This window comes from Lytechinus variegatus, chromosome 11, assembly GCF_018143015.1.
Source record: "Lytechinus variegatus isolate NC3 chromosome 11, Lvar_3.0, whole genome shotgun sequence".
Taxonomy (NCBI): domain Eukaryota; kingdom Metazoa; phylum Echinodermata; class Echinoidea; order Temnopleuroida; family Toxopneustidae; genus Lytechinus; species Lytechinus variegatus.
The window spans coordinates 14,432,756-14,456,428 of NC_054750.1; the positions used below are offsets into that span (position 1 = coordinate 14,432,756).

The 23,673-nt window shown below is 35.4% G+C and overlaps 1 protein-coding gene across 1 annotated transcript in view; it reads right to left on the reverse strand.

Annotated features, from left to right (window-relative positions):
- Nucleotides 1–6,815: 6,815 nt before the first annotated feature.
- The window catches only part of LOC121424226 (A disintegrin and metalloproteinase with thrombospondin motifs 6-like), a 47,186-nt gene continuing 30,328 nt past the window's right edge, over nucleotides 6,816–23,673 (reverse strand). The window contains exons 8-21 of the mRNA XM_041619834.1: nucleotides 20,545–20,686; nucleotides 17,406–17,516; nucleotides 16,750–16,895; nucleotides 16,095–16,158; nucleotides 15,399–15,647; nucleotides 14,366–14,570; nucleotides 13,491–13,654; nucleotides 12,543–12,681; nucleotides 11,870–11,996; nucleotides 11,232–11,436; nucleotides 10,513–10,689; nucleotides 9,589–9,694; nucleotides 9,353–9,406; nucleotides 6,816–8,196 (exon numbers count right to left, since the gene is read on the reverse strand). Coding sequence (XP_041475768.1) covers nucleotides 8,090–8,196; nucleotides 9,353–9,406; nucleotides 9,589–9,694; nucleotides 10,513–10,689; nucleotides 11,232–11,436; nucleotides 11,870–11,996; nucleotides 12,543–12,681; nucleotides 13,491–13,654; nucleotides 14,366–14,570; nucleotides 15,399–15,647; nucleotides 16,095–16,158; nucleotides 16,750–16,895; nucleotides 17,406–17,516; nucleotides 20,545–20,686 — 1,996 coding nt within the window. The 3' untranslated portion in view covers nucleotides 6,816–8,089. The remainder of the gene's footprint in view (nucleotides 8,197–9,352; nucleotides 9,407–9,588; nucleotides 9,695–10,512; nucleotides 10,690–11,231; nucleotides 11,437–11,869; nucleotides 11,997–12,542; nucleotides 12,682–13,490; nucleotides 13,655–14,365; nucleotides 14,571–15,398; nucleotides 15,648–16,094; nucleotides 16,159–16,749; nucleotides 16,896–17,405; nucleotides 17,517–20,544; nucleotides 20,687–23,673) is intronic.

The following is a 23,673-nucleotide window of genomic DNA, read 5'->3' on the forward strand; positions in this document are numbered from 1 at the left end:
ATCTGATCAGAACAAAAGAACCAACTTTCTTTTATCTCATGAATATAACGGTCAAGCGTCTTTTGTTCCTCCGTCTCGACTTGGAATGCAAGTTACCTCTTACGACTGGAAGGAACTTCCGAGTTTCGTTTTGATCGATATTTAGTGCTATCGACTACAAGAGCGTCGTCTGGCACGATGCCATCGGAATTGCGCACAAAGAACTCCCGCCAAAATTTTTGTGGTTTTTCCCCCACACCGAATATGCTCCCCGTCTGTTCTGTGGCTGAAGACCACACGGCGAGATAGCTGACAAAAATATCAACAATAAAGATGAAACTAAACTTGACATATTGCACTATATTTATGCATGATCATGTCCCAAGAAAATAATTATGATTTATTCATTAATTACTTGATATTAGAAAAAATACATTGGGGAAAACATACTTTTATTTTCCAATGCTAATGTCATTGGGGGGTAATCAAGCCATGTTAAGGGAAATTCAGTGCATTGGAGAATTACTTGCTTGAAATATTTTTCAAAATTTTGGAGGAAGTGTCTTATTAGCTAACAACTGACAATGCCTACCTGCTTGGTGTATTCATGCCGTAGTCTTGGGAAAATGCGAGTCAGCAGATGATTACAAACCAATCTATATTTAGGTACTTTTAATACTACATCTACCTGGCTGTCTGTGTACAAGAATCAAGTGTTTACATTCGTAATATGAATGAGGCACTACTGACGTCAATGCATGGAGAAATCCTGTCGTGAGCTGGCGCTAGATAACTAAATAAAGAGTCCGGCCAAACGCCAAACTCGATTGGAGAACTTACAAGACCGGGACAAGATTTAAAGCGAAGATTTAAAAATGTTTGATCGTTAGCAGTAAATATAACAGATAGAGATATACCTGGGGAATCAACATTTAAACAAAGGGGGTTGTGTCCATTCATAAAACAAAACATGTGATTAGAGAACTTTGAACCGACAAGGTTCATGACTGTATGGACCTACTGGAGCAAACATTGGTACCATGAACATCACGATCTTGACATTCCAGAGGATGATGATCCAGGGAGCCGTATTCATCTTCTTCTTCTTCTTCTTTTGATTCTTCTTTCTCCTTCTTCTTCTCCTTCTTCTTCTTCTTCTCCTCCTCCTCCTCCTTCTTCGTCTTCTTCTTCTTCGCTGATAAATTAACACAGTGTCACAGTGGCTATCTGTATAGTAAAACCACAACTTCAGAACAAAGTTTATTATTAAACCTGACTTCATAATACGAGTCATGAAGGTTTATGTACATTATGGAGCCTGTCTAGGACTATAGGGCCTATGTTATATTGTTAATATAGTTTTTTTCAGAATAATATATCTTGATGAACATGGAAAAGGGTGCAATATGTTAATCAAAATAAATTAAAAATATCTTCATGATGTATATTCCTCAGATTGTGATTACACAACCTATCACTATTTACACTTACCGACCATTGACGATGCCAATGGTTGACCAAAAAAATGGAGTGTTTAACTGTAAATATTTAAACACCCGAAGTTCTTTCCTCTTTTTGAGATAGCGACGTAAGGAGTAGGACAAACATGATCTTTTACCCCATAGGCCCTATTATTTGGTGACACACGGTGATAGCGTTTTCTTCTCTTTAAAAAAGGTCCTTAGTTTGCTTATTCATTTTTGTCTCTTTGTCCCTTTGTCTTCTATCTTTCTGCCCCTCTTTCTCTCTCCTTCCCTATTTTCGTCTTCCTGTCTGTGTTTCTCGCTCTCCCGCTCTTCCCATTTTTCATTCTCTTCTCCACTTATTAAAAGTAAGAACTACATAGAATTAGACTTCAGAGGGCGACCTTCTTCTTTTTTGGGAGTGGTATAATTGTGTGGTAGGGAGTGTGGGGTGCGTGAAAGATTTTATATATGTAATCTTCCTCCTCAAGGCTTGAAGAGTTTCATGAAAAAAAGTAGTTTATTTGATTTGACATAATTTTGATTTTAACATAGTATAAATATTGAAGTAATTTTATTCTATATTATGTACTTTTTTGGGAAAAGTTTTTTTTCACATAAAAAAAATGTTTCATTGTTATAGAAGAGAAATTTGGCTGTTTAATTTCATTTTCAATCATTTTGAAAATATGTGTAATCTCATTGATATTGATATATTTATTTGTTTGATTGTTTATTCATTGTATACATGCAAAGAATCTTTATTTTTATATGGATTATGATTGTCAACTTATTGATTTGAACATGTTGAAAGAGGAAGAAAATAAAATATTCAAAACAAAAAAGTTATGTTTACAACTGGTTCAGAATGTTACCATCACTATCATTATAGTCAACACCGTCGTTGTCATCACAATCAACTCTACATTAGGTTTGTTTACAACTAGGGTATGACAGATCCTCATTATGTCAATATTGCAATCATCATCATCACCATCATCATCATTGCTACCACCCGCATTATCATCATCATTATCACCACCACCATCGTAGTCATCATCATCACCATCATCATCACCACCATCGTCATCATCATCATCATCATCATCATTGCTACCACCCACATTATCATCATGATCAGAACCACCACCGTCATCATCATCATCATCGTCATCATCACCATCATCATCATCGCTACCACCATCGTCATCACCATCATCATCATCATCATCGCTACCACCCACATTATCATCATGATCATAACCACCACCAAAAAAAAATGCACTAGCTATTACGATGCAAATGAAAAAATTATCATGTGGCACAAGAAAGTCACTTACAAGATCTGTTTGATGCTCATTATATATCAGCCATAATCTGTAATGTGACAATCTCCATAATAAATAAACTTTATGATCATGATAATGATTGTCTTTGAATATTATGGTATTGACAATCATCCTCATCACTAATATTATGATTAAAAAACGTTGTAATGATCACCAATATTAAACATTATGATCATCATCATCATCATCATCATCATCACTACCACCACAATATCATCATCACCATCATCATCATCATCATCGCTACCATCACAATATCATCATCATCATCATCATCACTATCATCACTACCACCACAATATCATAATCATCATCATCGCTACCACGACAATATCATCATCATCATCATCATCACTACCACCACAATATCATCATCATCATCACCATCATCATCAAGATCATCACCATCATCACAACTACCATCACCAACCTTCATCATCAATATCATCCCTCATATCATGAACACTGTATCCCCACCATCATCATCACATTCATCTTTGTAACAGACATCTCCACCATCCCCATCATATTGTCCTCCATCTATTACATAACTTCCGATAAAGAATTCACTTAATCGTGTCTTGATGGTTGTACATACTATGTGAGTGACATTTAATTTTGATGCAAAACAAAAATAGTAGAAAAAAATTGACATGAAGAGAACAAACAAAAAAGAGAAATTTCACAAAACATTGCAGGGTGAAAAGTTTGCATAGAAAATACATAATGCGATAGAACACATCATTAGTAGATCCTCTCACCCCAATAAGGCCACAATAGGAGGAACATAACGCAGCACGAGACGTACAAAATGAAAAGACGATGTATACAAAACATTATCATCATTGACTTAGTGAACCTACATACCTTCCATAATATATAGCATCTACAAAATGCAGGTTACTTCACCTACAGCATATTGAAAAACTTACTTCACCACATAAAGTGAAGTGAAACTTTTTTTTTAGAATACAAGATCATTCAGCCGGAAAACTGATGAGAATTTAACAGATACGCCAGTAATGAAACCGATTGACTACACTGCTGATCAAACAATACACTGAAGACCCTAAACATGAATATATAGTAAGATTGAAGAATACAAGGCCAGATTTAAAAAAAAAATCATCATGTTGAGACATGACAAGAATACTGTTCAGAATTGTAACAGAAAACAAATAGAATATGAAATTCTCTGCAGCATTTTTAAAAAGAAGGCTGTTTTGATGAATAAAAAAGATATTACAAAAATTAATACGACGTTCTCAACTCTAAGAACTTGAAAATTTTGAAACTTGAAAATTTTGAAATAGCCCTACAGCAGTGAATACATTCCATGGGTATTTCAATATCAATATTTTTGAAATGATGTTGTGGATGTGTGCAACATAGGCACCAAAAAACAAAATAGTTGCAATCGGATGCAACCTGAAAAACCAATTGCAACTTGATTTTAAACCAACCACACGTGCAATTTTGAGACTTGCCCTTTACTTTTCAAGTTTCATTGAACAGTCTCTGTCTGCGGCGGGGCCTGGGCACTTATTTTCCTAATTTGTCAAATAATAAGACATACAATTTTTTTTAATCATTTCTACCTATTTTTTCTATGGGAAATTCCATAAAATAATCAACACTTTCCTATGCCGCCCCCCCCCCATTTCCTCTATTTTACTTCATTTCATAAACTGCTGTAGCCATGATAATTTGATGGCATTACAACTTCTCATATGAAATAGAAAACAGAAACAAACCATTTTAGAAAGATTACACAAATTATGGCTGTGTGAGGGTGTGTGTGTGTATAAGTACTTCAGAATCTTTAAATTCCCCAAACTCCCTTCATATTACGCGACGATATCTTAAACATGGAGAAACACACTGGCCCATATTCTGAAGTCCGCTTTGCCATGGTCTATAACGTCTGCGCTAAAATTATGGGAAGCCAAAAAATGTTAACACTGTGTTTACATTGTTCATATCTTATGTCTGTCGAGTTGATTCCTTGTACTACATTGATAAAGAAAACCATTTCATTCCCAGGCAGTCATTAATAGCTTGAGTGCCAAGTGAGCTGATGATTTGAATTTCTACTGTTTGATATTTGTGTCCCTATTGGCTATCCATAGTTACACCACAGCTTTCAGACCATAATATGAATCAAACCTGAGTTCAGAGTACAGGCAACTTATTTGTGATATTCCACAAAACTGTACAATGCAAAAAAAAGACCAAAGAACAAAAATATGCTTGGCATTTAAGCAGTACGAGATATAATACCTCAGATTGAAGATTCAGTGCAAAATACATGACAGGCTTAGACATTGTATCATTTAAAAATTCTTTTACTACTGACACAGTGAATGAATTGGCTCCTAATGCCCGAGCTGGGTCTCGATACAGTTTCTTAATAAAATGCTGAAATTATATTTTCCACAACAAGTATTGTAATGAGAGAGTATTTGGATAAAAGGACTATTTGTTTTCATTCTTGTTTAGAATCAGGTTTAAATTTTCCAAAAAGAGACCATGAGAAAAAAAAAAGGAAAGAAAAAAAAGGTGGGGAGAAAATAAACCATAAAATCAAAGCCATAACTTAGTATAACGACTGAATAGGTAACTACAGAATTCTTTTTTTTTTAAGATAATGGTTTGGCATCAAGATTTTGATCAAAGAGTTGAGATTAATTAGCTAAGAAAAAATGAAGGTACAAGATGAGGTGTTGAAAGTGATACAAATAAAACTCCTCTATTTCGCTGAACAAGGGATAAAACTTATAAACATAAAAACATATGACATACCTGGTAGTAATTAAACAAGATATACAACAGTCGAAAACATTTTAGCTTTACCACTCAGCAGCCATTATAGCACAAAATATTATCATCATCATGAAAAGCAAATTCTTTCTCATGTTTTGCATATTATCAATAAATAACATATAAAAACAGTTACTTCTTTTTCCCCCAGCATTAATCTGCGTTGAATGGAGGCCGCCTCCATCCACATTACCAATAGCTATATCACATATTATATATAGATAATTTTTTGTTATATATTTATATATTCATATATTTTTTTGTTTATTTGGATGTGTGTACAGATTGATGAAATATGCTGTTTTATACAAATATTATATACAAATTATATGTACAGCTTAGGTTGATAGTTGTCTGCTCACCACATACTCTCACTTCCAATAAATGGCTAATAAATTGATCTTAAAATGTAACTTTTATGAAATAAATCATCGAAGCAAAATATAAAATGTTTATTTTTCAGCAAGTATCCTATCACAATTTCGGCTGGTTGCTTCCTTAGTTTTATGATAGCTTAAGAATACTGAAGAATGATAATTTCAGACAACATTTGAACAAGTGATTCTCCGGAATTGTACTCCCTTACTGTAAAACAAGAAAAACAATTTAAAGACATAATGAAATCTTGAAATAAAGTATATTAGTGGTAGTAGAATACAATTAAAAATACCAAGTAGTACTCAAATTCAACATATATGTATGATTTCATGTAAGTTATACATTCAATATTGTGTGACATTGTCACTAAAATTCGAAGCAATATCTAGTTCTTAAGATGCTGGTAGCAAAGATTTTGGCGAGATGTCCTTTTCTTACTTAAATTTAAAACTAGAAAGCATTATTTTCAAGTATCCTCTTCAATTCACTGCTGAACATAACTATAACATTAATCTGTATACCATTCCTAAAACATTATAATGCAGTGCTCTAAAAGAATGATTTTTGAGCACCAAATTTAATACAATACTGAATAAAGAATTTCCTCAAGCCCTCACACACACCTTTCGGTATTTGAACAAGTAAATATAAAATGCAATCACTATCCCTATAGTAATCACTTATGTCCTCTCGGGGCCAGGGGAGTACATCTATGATAAGCTACCCAAATCCTTGCATTTCATTCGCTAAAATAAAAGCATATTCGCTAGAGGGTACCCTCTAGCGATTATTTCAATCCGCAATAATGAACCTATTTAGTATAAAAGCATATTTTTCAGTGAAAATCACTGACAAAATGTGTCATGAAACACTCCCCTGACATGTAAGTTAACATAAACATTAATGGACCTAAAGCAGTGCACTGTGGTACTCCCATATCATAATCTCCATTACTGAAGATGTGATGATCTCAAATCCAAGCAATATACCTGCTATAAAACATTTTAATCTTAATTTGAAAGGGTTTTCATTACTCGTAACAGATTCAACGAATAATAAATTTACACAGGAGTTATAACTATTACATCGTAAATTGAAATAATACACAAATGCTTATTCTTCTGCAAACCAAATCCATTCTGCTCTAGTAGAGTTGATATGAGTGACTTAAATTTCTAACAAAACTGTTTCTCTAATCTAGATCACACACAGCACAAACTTTCACATTAAGTACTTTTAAATAGTTTAATCTTCTTAAATTCAATATACAAACAAAGAAGTAAAAATAATCCATTTTACAAACGAAAATTATCTTTGTTACAATTAAAATAACATTTAAAAAAATTAGATGCTGTACACATGAAATTCATTTTGATGCTATCTGCACAGTAAGAGAAATATTTTCAAAAAAATATATATGTAAAATATTCTTAACATCATCTCTAGTGCGCAGCAAACAATTGGTAAAAATAAGCACCATGTTGAAGGAGAAATCAAAATGCACTGATTAATATCAATATCAAGAATATTTTTTTTTAAGGCTGACTCTCTTTTGGCAAAGGTGGGGTAATTCTTAAAGGCACCATCAATCCATATAGCTGGTAATTGCCCATAAATAAATTAAACCTCAATTAAATCATAAACAAGTTAATATTATTGAAGTATTGTATTGAGGATAATTCCCTTTATTTGCATTGTTTACAAAATGACAAAATATAAAAAAATACATATATAACAGTTGTGAGGTTGGTATCTGTAAGACAAGTTTGTCTTTTCTCAATGCAAAGAAACAGGTAGCATATTACACTGTATAGTTAAAATCACATTGAAACAATCTGTGGCACACTAATCATGTGACACTTGATCACATGACAAATAAAGAATCAGGTGACCATGATATATTATTACATATATAAAACAAAATGAAAGCCTAGTTGGTTACATACCTCCCCTCATACAAAACACATTTGACAATTAAAAAAAAAACAAGAATGCTGCATAGTGCTGGATGGAAGACAGTTGCATATAATTCATGGCAGTTCTTGCTGCATCCTATCACATGATCAGTCACATGACCTAACCACCTGACAGGACACCCTATCAGCTGGAGCAGGTTCTGCAGCACATTTTGCGGAAGTATTCGTTGTTGCAAAATCTGAATTTCTTGACAAGAGGGCAGTATGTGACAGAGCTGGCATCTTGACAACCTGGGCAATGAATGAAAGAAATTGAATTGAATTGAATTATTACCAAATAAAATTGTCAGGTACAATTACAAGGAATAGTACATCACATATAAACAAAACATTTGGTAATTGGAGCTAACATAATAGCAAGATGCTAATCGAGGTTAGCCCCAAATAATGTCATTATCATAGTTTAAACAATGAATTTAACTAAATCTCAATATTATATTGTACATCAAATTCAGTACTAATTCTACTTATTACTGTTGCAGAAAATTTCGATCTTTTTTACACTATTAACAAGAAAAAAATATCTTAATTATTCACAAAATCTTTACATAGAATTAATTGTTTCAGGCAGTATTTTACCATACCTAATTAATCATAATCTTCCAGTAGCACTAATTTTAACGATTTGCTAAATATCTTATGACTAGTGGTGTTTCTAATATCACTTGGTAGATGATTCCATAAAGTAGGACCAGAAAATTAAATTGATTGTTTTCCCAAATTGGTATTATTTTTGTCAAGATTAACATTTCGCTTTTCTCTGTTTCTTGTATTGGAAGGATGGTCTATAAATGAAAAATAATCAATAAAACTATGTATTATTCTGAGGAATGAAATGAATCTACATGTATGTGACAGGTAACTTAATGAGGGCCTTGGTTCAGTAAACTCTGTATCAATAAATAATGCTAAGATTCCGTCTGAAATTCATTCACAGCCAATCAATGGAACCACTTTGGTAGATCATACAAGCAGCTTGTGATTTACCAATGATGAAACAAGGAAATTATCTAAAATAAGTAAGCTGAGCTTCTTCAAGCTTTCTTGTGCTTATTATATAAAAAAAAAATTGATGATGAAGGATGCGCTGTATGATATTGAGTTTAAAACAACCCTTGCTATTCTCCTTTTAAGGTCATCTAGCCCCCCCCCCCGATCTTTTGAGAACTTATGGTCTAATGGAGCTGGTTTTGACATCTCATGCTTTACCAAATTAAGACTATATGTTAGAAAACTACTATGCAATGATCTCTTGATATTCATGGAATACACAACAAAAAAGTAAAGAATTAACATATGCATTAAAATCATATAAGTAGAGGGTAAAACTGTCATTCTACAGTAACCATTTCCCAGCCCCCCCCCTCCTGATCTATCAAGTACTTACTCTCTGGTGGTGCAGGTATTGCACCACATGGACTCTCACACTGTCTTTGTCTACTTGGTCTCTCTGAAGAAGAGCATTTGAATCTTGGCTTGAAAATAAACCTAAAGACCCTTGCAGTTCACCTGTTAAACCATGTAGCCCCCTCCTATACCCCTCCAGATCTGCATGTATCAAGTACTTACTCTCTGGTGGTGCAGGTATTGTACCACACGGACTCTCACACTGTCTTTGTCTACTTGGTCTCTCTGAAGCATGGCAGTTCTGATCTCGGAGTATGAGACCGTTCTGAGCCATACAGCTGACTGGCCGGTTCTGCTGACCCATACCACACCGAGTATTGCACTGGAGAAGGGATGGGAAAACCAAAAATGCATAAGCTATTATGATGCAAATGAAAAAATCATGTGGCACAAGAAAGTCACTTAACAGATCTGTTTGATGCTCATTACAATATCAGCCATAATCTTTAATAAATAAACTTTATGATCATGATAATGATTCTCTTTATTAATATTGACAATCATCCTCATCACTAATATTATGATTCAAAAACATTATAATGAACACCAATGATAAACATCATCATCATCATCATCATCATCATATCATCATCATCACTACCACCACAATATCATCATCATCATCATCATCACTATCATCACTGCCACCACAATATCATCATCATCATCATCATCACTACCACCACAATATCATCATCATCATCACTATCATCACTACCACCACAATATCATCATCATCAACATCATGATCATCATCATCACTACCACAACATCATCATTATCATCATCATCATCAACATCATCATCATCACTATCATCACTGCCACCACAATATCATCATCATCATCATCATCATCACTATCATCACTACCACCACAATATCATCATCATCATCATCATCACTATCATCACTACCACCACAATATCATCATCATCATCATCATCATCATCATCACTATCATCACTACCACCACAATATCGTCGTCATCATCATCATTATCATCATCATCATCATCACCATCATCATCATCATCATCACTACCACCACAATATCATCATCATCATCACCATCACCATCATCATCATCATCACTCCCATCACCACGACGACCATCAACGATCATCCAGGGAATTCCCTTACCTCACTCCAATCACCAGCAATCCACCTAGGTGGAGGGCAATCCCCTAGGTTGCACGGCATTCTGTAGACCGGCATGTCTGCTTTGTTACACATGATATGTGAATAGGTCTGCCTCCGGTCACTGCTCATGCACTGGACGTGACGCTGTTTGTGACCGGGTCCACACGATGGATAACACTGCAAAACAACAAACAATCAGAGTGAATATCGATTACCTATATTTCATATTAGTTATGCTATACTTGTTCCATGAAATTATTTAAACATGTAAGGAGTATCAATTTGATTAGATTGAATAAAACAATCATGAATATATGATGCAATGCTATCAAGAGTAGGAATGACCCACCAGATCACTCCCCCGGTACAATAGGCATACTGCTCGAGAGAGTCTGAGAAAGCAATATCTGTATACACAAAATCATATATTAGCTCACTAATGTCTGAAGTTTTTCTTCCTCCTTTATTTTTTCAATTTCCTCATTTTCCCCTCTTTCTCCCCTCCCCTCTACTCTTTCTCCTTTTCCTTTGGCTCCATCCTCCTTTCTCAACTCTTCCACTCTTCTCCGACTCCTCCCCTCCCTTTTCATCCTCCTTCTTTTCCTAATCATTTCCATTATTAATCCCTAAAACTTTTAGCTTTGTTTTCATCATATTAGGCAAATCACCACCACCGCTATCACCACGAATAGGAGCTACCTAGCGAGAATCCCACTCACCTGTGCCCAAGGTCCAGTGATCCATACAGGTGGACATTCCCTGTGACCGCACGTCATGATCTCCGCTGGTTTATGTTCCTCACATAACGCCTCGTCCACCACCTCATCTTCGTGTTGGGTCACCTTGGTTGTACATAGAACTGTCCTGGTCTTCTCTCCGTTACCACACGTCCTCGTACACTCAGACCATGCAGATATCTGCCATCTACAAGTCCAATACAAAAAGATCATCGATGCATATACCACCATATCCTTTGATAGCAGAAATTCTAGCTCAGATACATATTATTTGATTTATGATTTTGAAATCCTGATTTGTGATTGGTATTTCAATTTGGAAACTGTAATTCATCTATTTGTTGATTTTTATTTTAATCTTGCCAGGTATCAATTTCATGGAATGGAAACATGAGGGAGCAATGAAACAATGAGAAATAGAATGATGAGGGGATGAGAGTGAGAAAGATGGAGAGTAAAAGAGGAGGGGGGGACAAAGAATGAATATGAAGACAAAACCAAAGAACAGAGCAAAGAAGAACAAGAAAAGGAGAGATTGATAGACAGATAGTGTGAGGGAGTGAGTGAACAGGCAGGAACAAGAGAGCAAGAGAGAGAGCAAGCGAGAATATAATACTCACTCAGGTGGGCAAGCCTGTGTATTGCATGATACGGTCCTCCTCTCAGGTTTAGGATGATCACAGAATGTATCGCTAACAACGGTCTCATCATCTACTCTTACACACTGCATCTCAGATACCGATACACCTGCAAAAAACAACAATGTTTATTGATAAATATATCAAAAACCTATCAATCTTAATATCTATCTATCAATCTATCTAGGGGATAACCTAGATAAGTAATTTTACTTTTGTTATCCCCTCCACTGCATTATAATATGCTTACTTTGCACACTTTTATTTTGATTGTAGATATTCAATAAATTCAATTCAATTCAATCCTATCTATCTCCTCAATTAATCATTAATCTATGATTATGAAAATCACTGAATCCACTATCCATCTATTTATCAATCCACCCATCTATATATCAATCCATCCATCTGTCCGTCCATCCATTCAATCATTATTCAACATGTAAATTTTACCACATATTTCCTTTATGGCATTTTCTTTGTCAAAGTTCACCTATTCATTTTCTCTTTCTTTCTTCAACCGTACACTATTGTCTTTGTCACAATTCTATCCTTTTATTTTCTGTCTTGCAGTGTTTGAACATACTTGTAAATTACTGTTATGTCTTTGTAGTGTAGAAGGTGAATAAATCAATTCAAATCAAGTCATTCTCACCTCCTGCACAGGTAACAGAGCACTGTGACCATTCCCGTCTCTCCCATGTAAACGCCATCTGTCTATCGCCTTGGTTTGTTCTCGTTACCGGACGATTGAAAGAATATCTGATCCCCTGATTTTCTTCCTGAACCAGTAACTAGAAAAGAAACAAAAATCAACTCTAATCTCAAAATCTTTTCATTGTTGTTGATGTTCTTGCTTTTTAATTTAGGGGCTCACATTCCAAGAAGAATATATGCACCATTTCATTTATTATATCTTCCACTCAATTCATAACCAATCTATATCTATTTTATCAACCAGATAAAAATAAGATGTTGTTTGAAGGTTTGCATGGTGGCATGTACAATTGCTGATGTGGTTTACGGTACACCATGTGGAGTGTTATAGAAACAGTGGATAGAAGAGAAGAAGTGGATAGGCGACTCCTGAAGACGGACAGTCAACCTGTCCGAAACGTCGAGTCTCTCTACTACTCATCATCTCTACTCGCCGACTCAAGCCAGCATCTCCTCATCAGCTCTACTACTCAAGCTGTTCTCACTCAACATTCCTTCTGGTTTACAGTCCTTTTCATGACTATTTTCAAGAAAGAATACTCTATACTCTCAAATCTCCACTTTCTCGCCTATCCACTTCTTCTCTTCTTCTATCCACTATTTCTATAACACTCCACATGGTGTACCGTAAACCACATCAGCAACAGATAAAAATAACTTTAAAAATAGGTTCATTTGCAATATAAAAAACATTTGAGCAGATCATTATTCATATTCCTAAGAACAATCATTTCAAGTATTTGATTTATTACAAAATATTCTGCAATTGGTAACAATTTTCATTGTTTCTATGACTAAACGAAAATGTGTAGAAAATCAATAAACAGCTTAGTTGTCAACAACTTATATCTGAAAATATTTCACTGAAATTTGAAGAGGTAGTTACCATGACAACAAGTTCTTGATTGGTTGGTCCTAGTGCCCTGAGCATCTCTGGTGCATCATCAGGTCTCTCATAGATGAAAGTGGACCCTGCCACATCATAAGATTTTGGCCAATCTATCATCCACTCAGCATTAATGTAGTAATCATTATTCACCGACTTCAGCGCTAGAAGGAATAAAGACAGTATATATGATGAGCGTTGTGTGAATGTACATTGATGAAGTCTCCATTTTCATAAAATATAAATCACGAGGTTCTTTTCACAAATGCATACTTCTTCTTCATTAATGTAATTGATTATATATTCACATAAAATCATGTGCTAGTATGTTTTTTTTCAATCGTAACGATGACTCAGTCCTGTTTATAACATTAAGTTCATCCATTTCTTTTTATCTATTTCAGGTGCATATTATTGGATATCAAGTAAATTGAAATGAAAAGTGAAATTAAGTGTGGGGCAAATCAAAATCGTTCTGACTTATGACACAATTTGGAATCTTGCATGCAAAGATTAACTCATCAGTGCTTCTCATCCAATTAAATCAAAGAAAGTTGTTCAGGGCCCCATCTCACAAAGAGTTTGCGATTGATGCGATCGATCACAACTATGGAAAGCCAGTAAAGTCAACATATAAAATGTATGTTTGTTACAATTTTTTTCTAGATGTGAATGTACATCCATAAATTTATTGATTTCTTGACAATTTGGTGTGTTCTCCTTCATCTACACAGGACATTTTGCAAATTTCCTGCAGGAAAAATTATGACACTGATGGATTTCCAATCGCAACTCTTTGTAAGACGGGGCCCAGATCTAGAAACTTGTCAGAAACCAAATGTTGATGAAATGCTTCAGGATTGGCTATTGCTTACCTAAATAGTTTCTAGAAATGGCCATCTCTTGCAGACTGATGTGGACAGAACCTCTAGGAATGGTAAGGATTTCTTGGTAGTCTCCTGCAACCAGCTCCCCGTTGTATGTACCTACAACAGTCTCACATGAACTCCCATCTCCCCCGCACACACGACACTTGTCTTCCCTGGCTTCCGAGCCTAATATCTTATCACATCCTACAGCCTGTTTAATAAATATAGCAGAAACAAACATATAGCAACAAGTTGCATAGATCTACACTACAAATTTTCATTAATACAGCATGGTAAAAAAATGATATCCTGTAATTACACAAAAAGACAATGATAAAGTGTGTAGCTCAACATGTATATACAGTTCTTAACAATGTATTTAGATTTCAAAACTTCTCTGTGAATAACTTTTCTAATATCTTAATAGATACCTCCTAATTCTGCAAAGTCTTGAGTGTGTGATTTTTGTAAATATATGTAAAACACCCCAGGGTCCCATAACACAAATGTTAGCGATTAATCGTACGTTTGATTTTCACAATTGATTGTACATTGTAGTCAATGGAATCAGTCGTACAAAAATGTTCTACGATCATTGCTAAGTTTTGTGTTACGGGGCCCTGGTCTTTCTTCTCATTGATCTCATGTTCTAAAAGCACTCAGGTACATTACACCATAAACCAAGTGCTTAAATTAAATGAAGGTCATGACATTGGATGCCTCATAACTGGTCTTGATGCCTACGGAGATTCATTGTGCCATTTTTCATATCTTCCACTTGTGCTGCAATATAGAAATGAGCCCTGTGTAAAACCTGGGGCCTGTTGCTTAAAACTTTTTACCTGAGAAAACTATGGTAAAAACTGAAAACTAAGGTTTGTCTGATTTCTGCCATTGACTTTAACACAGGGCAAAAACTCTGGTAAAAACAACCTGAGTTTTCTCAGGTAAAAAGTTTTATGCAACGGGCCCCTGTTCTCGCCCTGTAAATTGTTAAAAGGCCCGCCAACTTAAGGTACAATCATTGATTCCAACTTACATGGCACTTCCCGTTGATGCATATATCAAGAGAATCCGGTTTGTGTCTCTTGGAGTAGCATCTCGTTCCATCGACCACCTTCGGTATCCTCCGAAGATGGTTTCCCCCGGAGGAAACACACGAAAGCTGGCAAGGTTCGGGGTTCGGACTCACGTACGGCTCCCACGTATAGAACTGACCGTGGTAGACCTCGTTGTTCAAGGCTGAACATTGGACGGAGAGAAAGTCTCGCGAGTTTTCGGGACAATCCTGGAATAGAATGAAAAGCACGATGAAGGCAAAATGAATTAGAATTCAAGAGGAACATGTAGCACAACCACCCCTATAACTACTACATTCTACAACATCCAGATCCAGAAGTAAATCATACGCTATGGTCGTATTCTGAAGTCAGGTTTAACTCAGACCACGGTCTAACTCTGTGCTAAAATTATGGTTGAATTATGAGTTGAATATTTCTTATGTTTACTATTTTGATTCCTTTTGCTTTCACAATGAAGAAAAATAGTTCAGTTATCATTCCCAGACAATTATGAACAATTTGGATGTCATATGAGTTAACAAATTGAAAGAGTACTGTTATGGATTTGTGCTCCACTTGGCCCTCCATACTTAAGCCACAACTCTAAACCACGGTTTAATTTAAACCCGAGTTCAGAATAGGGGCCTATGATTGGATCATACAAAGGTACTTACATTGGTATTACATGATCTATATCTACTTCTCTCTCCTGTGCAGTACTGGCCTCGATTTCTTGGCCTGGTAAATTAAGAAAAAAGAAAGAAAACATATTAATTTCATTATTTCACAAACTTAAAGATAATCATAATGTGCTCCTACCTTTATCTAGCTGTAAAAAATGCTTGAAAAAACACACACAAGAATTTCTATGTTTATTTAATAAGAATTTGGGTCAGCTTTTCATGAAATTCAATAACTTCTGAATGGAAATTCTAAAATATGAATTGGGCACAAATCTGGCTTATGTTTTAGCATCATCTGCCCATATTTGACTCAATCTGGCCAAGAGATCAACTTGTGTCAATGTTATTCTTCAACAGTGTGCCCCTATTCAAGAGGTATCAGGTGAAACAAGTATTAAATGTAGAATTTAGTAGTTACAGTCCGTTGCACATTGCACTTACAATTTTACAATTCATAGATTAATTTCAGCTGTAGAAAATCAGTTCATACACCTTGTTAAAAAAAACAGATCCAGTAATCAATAGTAAATTGGCAATTAATTGCATATGATTGATATGGGGAACCTCAATTTGCAATTGATAACTAGTTTCTTGCACATGCCTGAAAGACTTAGAGCAAAGGAATGAGAATGAAAGTCCAACTTACTCGGGATTATTGCACTGTCTCTCTGAGTTTGAGACACCCCCACCACAGGTCCTGGAACAGTCTGACCACGAGGACCAGGTCCCCCAGGAACCATCCACAGCTTGAGGTCTGGTCCCATACTCTACACAGTCGCCTAGATAGCACCACTGTGTTACAAGTAAACAACAAAAAAGTTTAGACTAGTCCCAGGGGGGGGCAGTCAAATATATTGCTGTACACACGCATGACCAAAAAATGTGTTAAAAGGGTTTTTTCTTCAGTTTTGGCCGCGGTCCGCGCATGCACTCGTTAAGGGTATCAAAAGCACAGATTTTCAAAAAAGGGGTAGTTTTGAATGACTGGTCAATGGTCAATGAAGACCAATGTTTTGTAATGCTCAGTTAATTGTCTATTGATCATACAATGATTCAACCATTCATTTTACTGCTAATTGCACACAATTATCTATGCAAAGCATCAAGGAAATCAGTCAAATAATTGTTTTATTTTGTGTTATGGGGGCACAGGACATCATTTCATGATGGCTGATCATGGACAGATAGTAGTTATTATTATAGTAATAGTGAGTGACAAATAATGCAGGACCAGCTGGAAAAAAAAATCTGTACCTCAAGTGGCTACCCTGGGTAAAATAAGGGGTCATTACTCTTACTTACTCCTTCTGATATAAGAGATGTTTGGCATCGCGTTCCTTCCGCAGCCGGTGTTCCTGTTCTCCAACATGCTCTTGTGTTTGGCTTCTGACAAGCTAGCTCCCGACATATATTCTACATGAGAGGGAAATATAAAGAAATATACACTTGCATTTAATATCGATGCACCGACATATATTTTACATATGGGGGCATATAAAGAAATATATCATTCAAATTATTGCAATGTGTTGACATAATAAAGAGGGATACATAAAGGAATATATAATTGCATTAATTTGAATGTGTTGACATATATTCTATAAGAAAGGGAAATAATAAAGAAATACAAAATGGATTTATTTCAATGTAATGACATATATTCTACAAGAGAGGGAATATGAAGAAATACACAGTTGCATTCATTTTGGGTGTATGATTATTTCCTGTAAAACATCAATGCATATCAAGCTCGCAAAGAATTTACTCGTCCAATTTAAGTATTCTTATAATTCCAGTTAGGATTTGTCCCCTTTCTCAATTCATACATTTGTCCCAAACTGCACAAATCAACAAAGATCATTATCTAGCTAAAATAAGAAACCAAGCAAATCATACACAAACAATATTTTCTTTCAGCTTATATGGAACTTTATCATTAAAATGATCAAAACATAATCACACATCGGAATGGCTGTGAGTAATTTATGTAATAAAGAACTCAGGAAGTATGTAATTAGAGAGTGGTTTGTATGCTACTGTTATTTAGTGCAATCCACAGATTAGAAAAAAAATACATTAACATGATTTATGGCAGCTGTAACTCTGCCCATAGCATGTATCACGATCATGCTAATATTGTATTTCAAAACAAAAGTAATTTACAAATCCTTTTCAATTTACACATTATCTGTAGGATGTTAAAAATAACCAAAATCCCAATTTGCACTGACTTGGATAGTATCAGCTTGCCAACTGGTGGAATTAACGTTTATTGGTGGAATTCAGAACTGTTTAGTATGATTCAATATTAATTGATGACAAGTATTACGCATGTTTGGATGTAACACCCAAATAAACCATTGAAATTCATATATAAATGTCTCCCAAACCACCCCAATTAGACTATACATGCAACACATACATATGCATAATATGGAAAACCAACTAAATGTTGAAAAATGTTATGGTAATGAACTCCCAAAATGTGCCAAGATTTCACGAACTACCCAAACAGCAAATCATTATTGCGTCATTTACAACTCGATAGCGTCATGTCAGATATTCAATGTAAACTAAAAAAGAAAAGCTTCCAATATAATTTTTATTTTGCATGACAAACCAACAAACTGTAGTGATGTTGCAAGTCTACAAAGAGCTAATGAAAAAAGAAACAATCTTTAGGGCATGAAACATCCATAATAATCACTTTTACATCATAATTACTCAGCTGCATCCATGCCTCATGGCATACACTTTTGTGGTAATGTTGTTCCCTATTTGTGAAATTGATATATCTAGCATGCAGGCAGAAATGCTGGGCCATGACTCAAGATTCAGCAAGGGTTACATTGTACTGACAGCCTTACTTTACTTTTTGGCGATAGGCAGCTATAGGCCTTTGACAGTTGTTACTGATGACTAGTTTAATAAAACACATCCCTAGATGGAATAGGGAAATCATAATGGAAACCTGGGCCCCGTCTTACAAAGAGTTACAATTGATCCAAACAATCGTAACTCTATGGAAATCCATCAGTATCATAATCTTTTCTACAGGAAATTTGTAAAATGTCCTTTGTATACAAAGGAGATCACACCAGATTGTCAAGAAATCAATGAATTTAGGGATATACGTTCATATCTAGATTTTTTTAGAATAAACATGCATTTTATATGTTGACTTTGCTGGCTTTCCATAATTGCGATTGATCGGATCGATCGCAACTCTTTGTATGATGGGCCCCAGGAGCAAATTTCTCCAGACTTTCATATCTGTTTGAAAGTTTGTTGACATCTCCCCCCCCAGAATCATACTTTGCTCCATGTGGGAAATTTTTCATTTTTTTTAAGTTTATGCTAAATTATTGTTTTGACAAATTTGCTGTGTTCGGAGGATGTCACAAAAGGTGGTTTCAAACCACCTCGATCACAAGAATCCCCGTTAAATTACGAGAACTTTTTAAGGCTACAAAATACCCGTTAATTATTTCTGCATTCACACCGCCCCGAAACACATCCTTCGGGATAAGTTCCCGAAGTTACGAGCATGCGCAGTATGGTCTGATAAGCAGGCAAGGCGCGAGATTCAAAATCACTAGCCCAGCAGCCACCCACGCCGCCGCGCCCAACGACACGCTGGGCTAAAAGTTCCCGTAATTTGCTTTCACATCGCCAAAATACCTGCGACCTTGGAAAAATCCCCACGAAAGTTCTCGTAATTTCGCCAAGTACCTACTATTTAGCGGGTATTTTCTTTTGGGGAAATTACGGGTAGTTTGCTTTCACATTACCAAAATACCTGGTATTTTCTGATCGGGGTAAATTTCCCGATCAGAGAATACCTGGAACTGGCAAACTTCGAGGCGGTCTTAAACCACCTAAAAGGTATTAGACATTATCCAACTACGGATGTCACCCCATTGTCACACTAGATGCCTTGTCACAGAACAAAACCCCTCTTCAGTCACCTGAGACTACCCAAAATGTTGCTTCTTGATGGACTTGTTTTAAATCTAAAATATGAATAAAATGGGAGGAGGGGGGTGCAATACATGATTAATTTTCCTACAAACCACCCTAGACCCCTTTCACAATGATAATGGTAATCCTGGCCTGTATTCAGCTTCAAGTCACAGCAGTTGTTTTATTCAGTGTGAAAGGGGAAAGACCCAGAAATAAGAAGTCAGAACAGAGCTAACTTGTCAAAGGTCAGTGCTATGTCTTGTTGGGGGGTCCTGTTCTAAAGGTGCTCTGGATCTTTTCATTGAGGCTTTTCCTCTTTCCCATTTTTTTTTAAATCTATGATGAAATGTGAAGAATTGTTATGAAAAGACACTTCCAGGATTGATACAGGGGCATGACATCTGATTTTTGTAAAAGTGCCAAAGTTCTTGAGTTTGAGCCCACATGCGGCATTCATCTCCTGGCTCTGGATACTCACATTGGTATTACAAGCCTTGGCACCCTGGCCGTACTGTAGCTGACACTGTTGGTTCCCATCTACTAGTTCACCTGGCATGGCAGTAGGTAACCAATAGTCTGCTAGCTGCGGAACATCGTCAAGGCATATCGCTTTACCTGACCTGTACAAAGAGTAGTGAATGGAAACAGACAGAGAGAGGTAGTTTATCAGAACTTCCAAGTTGATTATTCCAAACTGAACAGGTACCTTCAGTCGGCTCTTAAAACTTGTACTTCAGAATAAATATTCTCTTATAATGTTGACACAACATTGTATTCAGCAACATTTGCTCCGGTCTTAAAGGGGAAGTTCACCCTGACAAAAAGTTTATTGTAAAAATAACAGAAAAAATAATAAAAAATATTGCCGAAGGTTTGAGAAAAATTCATCAAATAATTAAAAAGTTATTAGAATTTCAATTATTTGATTTGTGACGTCATATGCGAGCAGCATTCCTACATAGCGAATGGTAAAACATCAATGAAATGTCATTTTCTCAGAAAATTGAAAATGGTTTTCACTGTAACTTTTGTATATCAATAGACAAATCATTTCATACCCGATCATGAAAAGAAAACAAACTTAAGTCATCAGGAACCATACAAAATTTGAAATTCATACATTTTATATTACATAACACATGGGGCAGCTGCTCGTTTATGACGTCACAAATCCCAAATTTTGAACTCTAATAACTTTCTTACTCTTTAACGGATTTTCCTCAAACCTTCAACAATATTTTTTACTATTTTTTCTGCTATTTTCACAACAAAGCTTTCTTCAGGGTGAACTTCCCCTTTAATATCTCAGAGGGCAATATTAGGATTGTAATAGAGTTTTTGGTTCAGAAAAAATAAGGATTAGGGTATATTTAGTAATGGAGTTAGGTTAGGTTTTATGTTTGGCTCAACATGCAGATTTCCATCAGAGCGATTGTCGCCAGAGCAAATGTCATAGAATCCCTGAAACTGCAATAGATTAGAGCCATACATCTTAATCGTCATGTTGCTAATTCAAAGGGAAACTATTTCAATGCGACACAATAGAAGAAAAAAAAGATACTTTCAAGTAAAAGTAGGGTTGAAGAGGATAAACAAAATCTAAATATGTGTCATATTTAGAGTTTGATCACACCAAAGTCTGCAGATGTTGATTATTGTTTGTGCAGGAATGCATTTTGCTACCTTGTGCTTGTGAGTGTGCAATCAGGAACATTTCCTCAAATTAATGTCTCATCAAGAACATTTCCTAACACTAAAGGCCCAATCAAGAGAACTTCCTCACACTAACATATTGAGTGACGGCTTCTAAATCTAACAAGGATTAGTAATACAAGAGAATTATCAGAAATCTGTCTCTTAACCCAGAGAGGCAAAGGGCCTCCTTTAGGAGATTGCATAAGGTAATCATTACGCAATCTAAATTGGCAACATGAAAACAACAACAACAAAATCATACACGTGTAGGTCTACTTAATTTCTTTGTGGTAGCGCAAATAACCTCTTTGGCCAAAGGATTAGATGCACAGGTCTTAATAATCTATATTTCAAGAGAATTCACAATCGTTCATACTGAATGATAGGCACACATCTTGTTCATCTTCTCTTAGATTGGTTGGCAGTGATTAACTTTTTTTTTCTGGTGGGTGGTCTGTTACTTTACAAAGATCTTCACAATATCACCTCCTTCACACTAACCAGTACAGGAGAGCATTTCACAAAACAACTAGCCAGTGATTGTCACCCACGATTCAATATAAGCTACTGAAATGCCGCCATTTGATTGGCTCAGATCGTATAAGTCAGTGAAGATCACTGACAATATGCTCCATGAAACACCCCTGTGATTTCAAAAGCTTAAACACGGCCATATTTTGTACCATACTTTAAACAGGATTTCAAATACAACCTTGATATATGCACACCGAGTCAACAAATAGAGCCATGATAGATTGGTTAGTGAATGGACAAGTCTTTCAATTATCGTTCATCCTTGTACTTAGGAAACTAATAAATCACAAAATTGACCCTACAAGACCCCTTTCAAGGATCTGGTTCCTGTATGATAAAATGAATCAAAGCTTGCCCTTTTTGAAAGCTTTAAAACGTCATAAAACTAAATGGTTTGTATCATGGACAGATTGAAGAGTAGTAAGTCTTTTGAAATGGACAGTAATTCATAAACTATTGGCTCTTGACTTTTCAACCCATGGGACAAATTTATTTTCTTTGAAATATAAGATGAATGATAACTTGAAATTTTTAAAGGAAATAGTGGTTTTGAAAAGAATTAGATGAAAACACAAAATAGCCAAGATAGAAAAGGTCAGAAACTACATTTCAGGGAAAAAACAAGAAAAAGAAGGGAGCAATTACTAAGTTTAAATATTTAAAAAGAAATTATAGTTAAAGGAATGATTAAAAAAATAAAAAAAAAAATGGAATCTTCCAAAAGTAACTACTCCCCGAGCCCCAATATACTTTGCAAAACTTGAAATGCAATGAAAAAAATATCCTTTTTGGGGCAATAATGGGAAATCAATGCACAAATTTAGGTGTTAATTATCCCTATTTCCAGTGTAGCTTTACAGGCCCTGTTAACATCAAAACATGATCAGGTGCAACCTAAATTTGGAAACAAGTTATATTTTTAGAAATAAACACCAACAATGCTCACTTTAGCATCATGTATGTGCCTAGAGTATATTTGTGGTTTACCAATAGGTAGCTTTTGTAACTTCTTGACCCAAACTCGCTACTCAAAATAGCATCACACAATCACTTTTAGCACAATATCTTAGATGGAATGCCGCAGGCCACAACAAAGTAGGAGCATCGATTTCTGAAAATCTATATTACCAAGACTCCCAAGTGTATGCCTATTCCCTCAAAAGGTAAAAATAGAAATGAACTTTCAATGATTTAATAGATGTTTCATACACATTATCAGTTGGATGTCAGTCCCACAAGGAGCAACTATCGTCATGAATTTCATAACTACCCATTGCAAGATGAAACATTAGTTTCAATTACAATATTTTATCAGTGATCAAAATTCAAGACAATCATAGGATTACCTGTCAGAGTTTTTCATTCTATTGAATATTCT